The sequence below is a fragment of the Macaca fascicularis genome, chromosome 8 (assembly GCF_037993035.2).
Source record: "Macaca fascicularis isolate 582-1 chromosome 8, T2T-MFA8v1.1".
NCBI lineage: Eukaryota > Metazoa > Chordata > Mammalia > Primates > Cercopithecidae > Macaca > Macaca fascicularis.
The window spans coordinates 63,927,090-63,936,967 of NC_088382.1; the positions used below are offsets into that span (position 1 = coordinate 63,927,090).

Genomic DNA, 9,878 nt, shown 5'->3' on the forward strand with positions numbered 1-9,878 from the left:
ATACCGTAGGTTCCAGAACGGGCAGATCTATAGAGACAGGAAGCGGATTCGTGCTTGCCTAGGGCTGGTAGAGTGGGGAGATACCGGTGATAAGCGGTGACTGCTTACTGGTGGGGTTTCTTTTGGGGGTGATGACAATGTTCTGGAATTAGATGGCAGGGATGGTTGCACAACTTTGTGAGTATACTAAAAACCACTGAATTGTACACTCTAAACAGACAAACTTGGCGGCATATGAATGATAGCTCAATCAAGTGATTAAGAAAGTGGCCGGGCGCGGTGGCTCATGCCTGTAATCCTAGCACTTTGGGAGGTCCAGGTGGGTGGATCACTTGAGGTTAGGAGTTCAAAACCAGCCTGGCCAACATGGTGAAACCAAATACAAAAATTAGCCGGGCGTGTTGGTGCATGCCTGTAGTCCCAGCTACTCAGGAGACTGAGGCACAAGAATCACTTGAACCCAGGAGGCAGTTTGCAGTGAGCTGAGATAGTGCCACAGCACTGCAGCCTGGGCCGCAGAGCAAGACTTCGTCTCAAAAAAAAAAAAAAAAAAAAAAATAGCATTCATGTTACAAACAATAACCAGTTAAAAGATGAGATAAAAGTATAAATTCCATTTACAGTAACAACAAAAATACTTGGAATAAGTTTACAGACAAATGTACAGAATGTGTATAAGAAAACAAACTCTTTAGAGAAATACATAGATTTTGATTATGCACTTTCCTAGTTTTCTCTACTACTTTTGTATATGTGCCTATAAATATATGAAGCCTCCATTTTGACTGGAAACAAAGCCTAGAGGATGTATACTTTTTTAAGATACAAAAAATGAAATGAAACCCCGTAACATTCCTGACAGTCTTACTTTTTACTATTTTCATTTTTTTAATTTTTGTATTAAATAGAGACAGGGTATTGCTATGATGCCCAGGTTGGTCTTAAACTCCTGGCCTCAAGTGATCCTCCTGCCTTGGCCTCCCAAAGTGCTGGGATTACAGGCATGAGCCACCATGCCCAAACCTTTTTTACTATTTTCTAATGAATCTGTTTTTATTTAAAAAATCATTATTCTAAGTATAATTGAACACAATAATTTCTAACTCTTTCTCAACAGTAGAAACCACAATGTTACAATTTACATTTCTAGTATCTTACTGTCATGCTTTTGGTTTGCTTGGGAAAACTAACTGGGGTCATTTTCTTTTCCAAGCAGAGGAAGAAATTCTATTAATACTTCGGGATCTGAAGTTATCTTTAAAATATTTGTAAAAAATCTTTTCTTGGCAGAGACTGAGCTGTCAACATGTGAATGTCTTTTTTTTGCAGTCTCACTGTTAGAAACCAGGAAGATCAGAGGCCCACAATAGCTTCCCACGAACTCAGAGCAGACCTTCCAACCTGGGAAGAAAGGTGAAATCGCACGTTTTTTTACCTCACTAAACTAACAGAAATACTAACCTTTCTTTTCTTTGCCTTGTATGTTTCAACAGAAACGCACACTTTCTCTACTTGCAATTTAGTAACATCCAATCATTATGTGGCCTCACATTCCTCCCCTGCAGAATTCCATTTAATTCATCGTGTGACAGGGAGAGAAATCAGTTCTATTATTAGTCTAATCCCTTTGCTAATTGCAAATACAAATAGATGCTTTCTAACAAAACATATTATTTTATTTTTATATAATATACTTTTAAAAATAAAAGTATGTTATATAATAAACGGTGGCCGGGCACGGTGGCTCACACCTGTAATCCCAGCACTTTGGAAGGTCGAAGTGTGTGGATCACCCGAGGTCAGGAGTTTGAGACCAGCCTGGCCAACATGGTGAAACCCCTTTTCATTAAAATATAAAAATTAGCGGGGCGTGGTAGCACACGCCTGTAATCCCAGCTGTTCAGAAGGCTGAGGCAGGAAGAATTGCTTGAACCCCGGAGACGGAGGTTGCAGTGAGCCAAGACTGCACCACTGCACCCCAGCCTAGGAGACAGAGCAAGACTCCATCTCAATAAATGAATAAATAAATAAATAAATAAATAAAATGAAAGGGAGAGGGAGAAAGAAAAAGCTATAGATGCTTGCCAAAAATTAAATGGTATATAAGTAAAGAAAGTGATCTAACCTCTAAGAGAGTAAACACTGTTAACACATTTCTTTTTTTTTTTTTTTTTTTGGAGATGGAATCTAGCTCTGTCGCCCAGGCTGGAGTGCAGTGGTGTGATCTTGACTCACTGCAACCTCTGCCTCCCGGGTTCAAGTGATTCTCATGCCTCAGCCTCCCAAGCAGCTGGGATTACAGGTACCCACCACCACACCTGGCTAATTTTTGTATTTTTAGTAGAGATGGGATTTCACCATGTTGGCCAGGCTGGTCTCGAACTCCTGACCTCAGGTGATCTGCCCGCCTCGGCCTCCCAAAGTGCTAGGATTACAAGCGTGAGCCACTGTGCCCAGCCTGTTAACACATTTCTTTAAAAAAATGACCTGGAAGATTTGAAAACAAACAAAATAGAAGTTTTAAAAATGAAATATTATTGTTCAAATTGTTTTAAAATTGATGATTGAAATAAAAGATTAGATACAGCTAAATAAATAGTGAACCTGAAGGTATCCAAAAAGACCCATATAACAAGGAGATTGAAATACAGTTTGAGTATCCCTTATTCAAAATGCTTGGAACTAGAAATGTTTCAGATTTCAGATTTTTTCAGATTTCAGAATATTTGCATTATACTTACCAGTGGCTCACACCTGTAATCCCAGCACTTTGGGAAGCCAAGGTGGGTGGATCACCCGAGGTCAGGAGTTCCAGACCAGCCTGGCCAACATGGTGAAATCCCATCTCTACTAAAAATACAAAAAAGTAGCCGGGTGTGGTAGTGAGCACCTGTAATCCCAGCTCCTTGGGAGGCTGAGGCAGGAGAATCGCTTGAACCTGGGAGGCGGAGGTTGCAGTGAGTCGAGATCATGCCATTGCACTCCAGCCTGGGCTACAGAGAGAGACTCTGTCTTAAAAAAATAAAATAAATAAATAAATAAAAACTAAAGACTACATTTTTCAGGGTTACATACATACATTTAAAACTATGGAAACAAAATAAAAGAGATATTAAGGATCGTTATTAAGCTATGTTTTCTGATCTCAATACAATTATGACAGAAGTAAGAATTAACTCAAAGGGGTAACCCCAAAGTCAAGTATAGCAGTTCCCTAGGGGACGAAGCTGGGAGACAGTAGCAAGTAGAAGTAGCACCAAAATAAATGCAACATTGTCAGTGCTGTTCTGGTTCTTAAGGAAAATAGCCCATTCATAAGTGTTCATTTACACTGGAGACGCGGAAAGGTGGATGGGAGGGTGGGAGGTAGGTAAGGGATGAGAAATTACCTGATGATTACAATGCACACTATCCCATTGATGGCTACGCTAAAAACACAGGCTTCAACACTGTGCAGTGTATCCATGTAACAATGTATCCATGCACTTGCACCCCCAATTATATTTTTTAAATGTTTGTAATTTTTTTAAAAAAGTGAGTCAGATGCAGTGGCTCACACCTGTAATCCCAGCACTCTGGGAGGCCAAGGTGGGTGGATCGCTTAAGCCTAAGAGTTTGAGACCAGCCTAGGCAACATAGTAAGACCTGACTCCACAAAGAATACAAAAAATTAGCTGGGCATGGTGGCACCTGCCTGTAGTCCCTGCTACTTGGGAGGCCAAGGAGAGAGAATCATATGAGCATAGTAAGCCGAGGCTGCAGTAAGCTGTGATCACCCCACTGCACTCCAGCCTTGGCAACAAAGCGAGACTCTCAAAAAAAAAAAAAAAAAAAAAAAGTGTTCATTTTGTTGTCACCTTTGGACAGTACAGCGGTGGCATTTATAACTTGCATTTATATTACATATATTCTCTTTCTCAAATATTACATAATTTTAAAATACATTAAGCACACACTTGCTCTGTTGTTCTAGAGGTTTAATGTTGTCAAACCTGACTTAGTTCTGTTGTAGTACAGAACTCATCACAGGTGATTAGGAAGTTTTGGGTCAGATGGTTGTAGGATTTTTCTTTACATTTATAGTTTTTAAAATATTGCAAGATGTGCCCAGTTGTAAACAAGCATGTTCTTAGCAGTTATTATAGCAACTTGGTTTGCAAGCCTTTTGGTATGCAATCCAGCAAACAATGTGAAAGTATCATATTCATGTGTTTTTCCCAAAGGCTTGAAGAAAGGAGAACAGCTCTTCTCCTTCCTAAAAGGGCCTAAATGCATATATTTCTCATTCTTGGAGGAGGAAAAGATACATTTCTAATGATGAAATTCCAATTAACTACCACTAACAGTTCCCCTATGCCCCTTCTCTTTTGGTCTCCACGAAGCCCTGCTCCTACTCTGGAAGAAGTCAATGCCTGGGCTCAGTCATTCGACAAATTAATGGTCACTCCAGCAGGAAGGAATGCATTCCGTGAATTCCTCCGAACAGAATTCAGTGAAGAAAATATGCTCTTCTGGATGGCCTGTGAGGAACTGAAAAAGGAAGCTAATAAAAACATTATTGAAGAGAAAGCAAGGATAATCTATGAAGACTACATTTCTATACTTTCTCCTAAGGAGGTATGTGACCACGAAATGCCTTCTCCCAAGGCTGATGGTAAAAGTATTAACTTGGTGCAAAAGCAACTGCCACAGGCCGGGCACGTTGGGTCACGCCTGTAATCCCAGCACTTTGGGAGGCTGAGGCGGGCAGATCACCTGAGGTCAGGAGTTGGAGACCAGCCTGACCAACATGGTGAAACCCCGTCTCTACCAAAAATACAAAAATTAGCCTGGTGTGGTCACGGGTGCCTGTAATCCCAGCTGCTTGGGAGGCTGAGGCAGGAGAATCACTTGAACCTAGGAGGCAGAGGTTGCAATAAGCTGAGATTGCGCCACTGCACTCCAGCCTGGGTGACAAGAGCGAAACTCCATCTCAAAAAACTAAACAAAAGTAATCATCTTTTTTTTCTTTTTTTCTTTTTTGAGACAGAGTCTCACTCTGTCGCCCGGGCTGGAGTGCAATGCTACGACCTTGGCTCAGTGCAACCTCTGCCTCCCGGGTTCAAGTGATTCTTCTGCCTCAGCCTCCAGAGTAGTTGGATTATAGGTACGCACCACCACGCCTGGCTAATTTTTGTATTTTTAGTAGAGACAGGGTTTCACCATGTTGGCCAGAATGGTCTTGATCTCTTGACCTCATGATCCACCCACCTTGGCCTCCCAAAGTGCTGGGATTACAGGCATAAGCCACTGTGCCTGGCCTCGCCATTACTTTTAACTTTTTCCAGAAAAATGCACAAAAGTTTTCACAGATTTCAGAGGACACTTGGAGCCCTTCTGCAGGTCCACAGTCAAAGGGATCTGCATACCGTGAATGCGGGTGCAGCTGTTTTCTACATTTTGCAGTTGCTGTTCTGGGTCAAGCTGAACATGACCAAACAGCTGCACCCTCATTCACAGCATTCAGATCCCTTTGACTGTGGACCTGCAGAGGGGCTGCAAGTGTCCTCTGAAATCTGTGAAAACTTTTGTGCATTTTTCTGGAAAAAGTATCCCCTGGAGTCTGCATTTGATGGTGAACACTGTTTACAAACATTACACCCTAAGAAGTTCCTTTAAATAAAATTATCTTGTTATTCTGAGAAAAATATTGTCTTTAGGTATCTTGATGTTACAGGGCAGCAGCATCACAGATGTGATACTGATGCGGAAAAGGTTTTCCCCAGGCTGGCCTTTTCACATTCAAGAAATTATCAGTTGAATGAGATTGGGCAAGTTTCCACCTGTCAGAGTTTCAGTTACTTCAGATCTAAAATGTAGGAGGTCAGGCCTGGCACAGTGGCTCACTTCTGTAATCCCAGCACTTTGGGAGGCCGAAGCAGATGGATCACCTGAGGTCAGGAGTTCGAGACCAGCCTGGCCAAACACGGTGAAACCCCTTCTCTACTAAAAATACAAAAACTTAGCCGGGTGTGGTGGCGTTCACCTGTAATCCCAGCTACTCAGGAGGCTGAGGCAGGAGAATCGCTTCAACCTGGGAGACGGAGGTTGCAGTGAGTAGAGATTGCGTCATTGCACTCCAGCCTGGGCAACAGGAGCAAAACTCCACCTCAAAAAAATAATAATAATAAAATTTAGGAGGTCAGATTGTTCTCACAATTGGGTGCCCTGCAGCTCTAATTATAAAACTATTGGTTATTTCCTACTATGTGCTGACAGGAATGTCAGGTTGAAGAAGCAGGGCCTCTCCTGTCATGGAGCTCCTGGAGATGTGGGCAGACAGACCAGGACCCCTGGCCACACGCTCAGCACTCACTGGGGCTTGGGGGTGAGCCATCCACAAACGGGTGGGTGAGAATGAGAAAAATACTCAAGGAGGCTACAGATGGACCAAGGATAGTGAAAAGGAAATTTCCACAAACACAGCAGGATGGCGACATCCCAGGAGACAGGCCCAGGCAAGCCCAGGAGAAGAGCATGAAGTTGTGCGATCACTGCAAGTGTACATAGATTGTTGTGCCGGAAGGGGAGGGTGCTTACCAAACTATTAGGGCTGGGGGCAGGCAGCGGGAGGAGACTTAAGAGATAAGGGGTCAGAGAGCATGGAGAGGTTTTGGCATCATGCCAAAGTGTCCGGATTTTTATCTTGGGAAGCCCTTGGATTTTAGCCCATTTGTATCATCGAATTTTGATTTTTGAAAGACCAATAGGGCTGCAGAATGGATTTGGAGAAGATGAGGGGCAGAAGACTTTAGAAAACTAATTCAGGAGCCCAAAGGGACGTGGCAAGGGGCTAGCTAGGCCAGCCAAAGACGCTAGAGAGGAAGGGTTGGATTTGAGGCAAATCCACCGTCTCAAATGACTCCCATATGCCTGGTGTAGGCAGACCAGGTGGTGGGGTCGTTGGCTTACTTAATTTTGCGTCGTTACATTTTGCTTTCTTAAGTTCATGTTGTTAAATTGGTAATATTCAGTTGACATGTTTGAATACTGAGTCCAGAAAGTTATTTTCATTTTGGGCTAATAAAGAGCAAGATAATTTTTGTTCTTTAATTTATGGCTTCCATATATTTTTATTTTGTCATGATTTTTTTTCAAGGCAAAGTTTTTCATCAGTCTTTTAAAGTATTATACAACCAAAACACAGGCCGGGCACGGTGGCTCACGCCTGTAATCCCAGCACTATGGGAGGCCGAGGCAGGTAGATCACCTTGTCTAGGAAGAGCCAAACATCAGAGCAATCAACATCTACAGGCTTAGTGAAATCCAAGCACTTCATCATTAAATCACCAAAAACATAAGACACTACCATCATCATCATACCCACTTCAGGGGAGGAGCCCACTAGAACAGTTTACCTTGCCTGAGGCCCCACAACAATGCAGTGACAGGGTTGGTTTTGTCTGTCTGTTTGTTTTGAGATGGAGTCTTGCTCTGTTGCCCAGGCTGGAGTGCAGTGGCGCGGTCTCAGCTCACTGCAACCTCCGCCTCCCAGGTTCAAGCGATTCTCCTGCCTCAGCCTCCTGAGTAGCTGGGATTACGGGCACCTGCCACCATGCCCAGCTAATATTTTTTATTTTTCGTAGAGAGAAGGGGTTTTGCCATGTTGGCAAGGCTGGTTTCGAACTCCACAGCGCTGGGATTACAGGTGTGAGCCACCATACCTGGCCAGGGCTGGAATTTAAACACAGGCATCGTCTGCCCTCAGGCCCTGTGATTGGAACCTTCCAGGGTTTTGAGTCAACTTCCTACTTCACCCCTGTGCCCAACCCTCTGGGCAGGCCAGCACTCATCCCCAGAGCCCTGCCACTGTGGGCCAGCAGGGGAAGCCTGGGCCTCCACGCATCAGCCCCCATGTTACAAGGAAATGAGCAAGGGGCAGTCTGTGCTGCCTGTTTTCTTCAAAGCAGCAGTGTGAGCCCCGCCAGCATCACTTAGAACTTGTGGGAAGTGACAAGCGATCAGGGGCCCCTGCACCTACTGAGTCTGGGGTGGGGCCCAGCAACCGCTCTCACAAGCCCTCTGGAGCCTGCTGATGCCACCGACATTTGAGAACCGCGTTGATTATGCTTTTGGTTTCTCTTTTGGCAGTTTGGATTTTTTGGATTATCTCGTTTGGTTTGGGATATTTAAAACACAACAAGGCTGGGCGCAGTGGCTCATACCTGTAATCCCAGCACTTAGGGAGGCCGAGGCGGGCAGATCACCTGAGGTCAAGAGTTCGAGATCAGCCAACACAGAGAAACCCCATGGTTAGCCAGGTGAGGTGGTGGGTGCCTGTAATCCCAGCTACTCGGGAGGCTGAGGTAGGAGAATTGCTTGAACCTGGGAGGCGGAGGCTGCAGTGAGCTGAGATTGCGCCACTGCACTCCAGCCTGGGCGACAGAGTAAGACTGTCTCAAAACAAAACAAACCACACACACACAAAAAAAACAACAAAAACAACAACAAAAAAACCCCCACAAGCTGTAGGAGTTTGGGATAGAGATACAACTAAAGTCTCTAATACAGCTCCTGCTCGTTTCTGTCGACAGGTGAGCTTAGACTCCCGGGTGAGAGAAGTCATCAACAGAAACATGGTGGAGCCATCCCAACACATATTCGATGATGCTCAACTTCAGATTTACACCCTGATGCACAGAGACTCATATCCTCGATTCATGAACTCTGCTGTCTATAAGGACTTGCTTCAGTCCTTATCGGAGAAATCCATTGAAGCATAGGATTTTTCAAATATATTTATTATTAATAAAATAATAAAAGAACTCATGGGCTTCATCTAGCACAGGGAATTTAGAGGTTGTAGCATCTTCTGCTGGGGTAATACTCAGGCTCTTCTAATAAAAGATGATTCCTTCAAGAGACTGCTATATATTCACAATGTAAATTGCAGCCACCTTTAGTGATACTTTTGGGGGAAAAAAAAGGGATACGGCTGTTGTAGAAAGATAGCGTATTTGCATTTACAGTAACAGTAGCATGTTGTCAGTGGCGAAGGCTACACAGAAGGCTCCTTGCTGCCCGGAGCAGGTACATCCGCCAGAGCAAAGGGAACCACTTTTGTTTTGCATGAATTTGGTAATTGATTACTCTCTCCCCAAAGAAAAGACATTCAGGTGTTTCTCAAAGACCTCTTCCATCCATCAAGCTCGGTTTGAATACTTCACTTACCAGTGCCATTACAGGACCCAAATTCACAGTTCATAAAGATGTGACCACTACATGTAAAAATAGCATTCCACTTGATCTTACAGTAGGTATGTATGTATGGAGATACATATGTGTGTGTGGATCTCTACATGGTTAATGTAAAGCACTGTGCTCTGAAGTGGATCAGTCTCAAGTGTCTGGTAACAGAAGCAGTGCTTAGAAAATTCTTTTGTTGAAAACAGTTACTGTTATTTTATTATCAGAATTTGCCAACCTAAAGAATGAATTTTAAAATTCATAACTTGGTCATGTTCACAACAAAACTGTCAAATAAGCATATTTCCATTTTTATTACTGAAAGAAACATGGGCATTTTCATTCTTTAAAGAAATAAAGCACAAGAATTTTACCTCAATCTTTATTTTTCCATATGTACATATTTGGGAAACAGAAGATTAAGAAAGTAGGGATATGTGCAGCGTATCTTTTAGCTCCCAGACTACGATTCTGTCCTTAGAGCCCACTATTTTCATCATAGGTAAAAAGAATAACTTCTCACAGGTAAAAAGAACTTCATAACTTACAGGTAAAAATTCCGGTTGGTAGACCTAGACCGTTCTGAAGAAACCCATCTCTACATGGAACAGGAAACACACTCAAAATCCAGGACGCTCTGAGGAGTGGGAAAG

The 9,878-nt window shown here is 43.2% G+C and overlaps 1 protein-coding gene across 10 annotated transcripts in view; it reads left to right on the forward strand.

The window, feature by feature from the left end:
• The window catches only part of RGS20 (regulator of G protein signaling 20), a 109,457-nt gene extending 99,853 nt beyond the window's left edge, over positions 1 to 9,604 (forward strand). For 9 of the 10 annotated variants that reach the window (XM_045398255.3, XM_045398256.2, XM_045398259.2 and 6 more), the window contains 3 exons: positions 1,330 to 1,413; positions 4,383 to 4,617; positions 8,574 to 9,604. In XM_045398255.3, coding sequence (XP_045254190.1) covers positions 1,330 to 1,413; positions 4,383 to 4,617; positions 8,574 to 8,762 — 508 coding nt within the window. In that variant the 3' untranslated portion in view covers positions 8,763 to 9,604. Of the gene's footprint in view, positions 1 to 1,329; positions 1,414 to 4,382; positions 4,618 to 8,130; positions 8,274 to 8,573 lie in introns of those variants that run through there. The other variant, XM_073998815.1, reaches the window with a different exon arrangement.
• Positions 9,605 to 9,878: the final 274 nt, after the last annotated feature.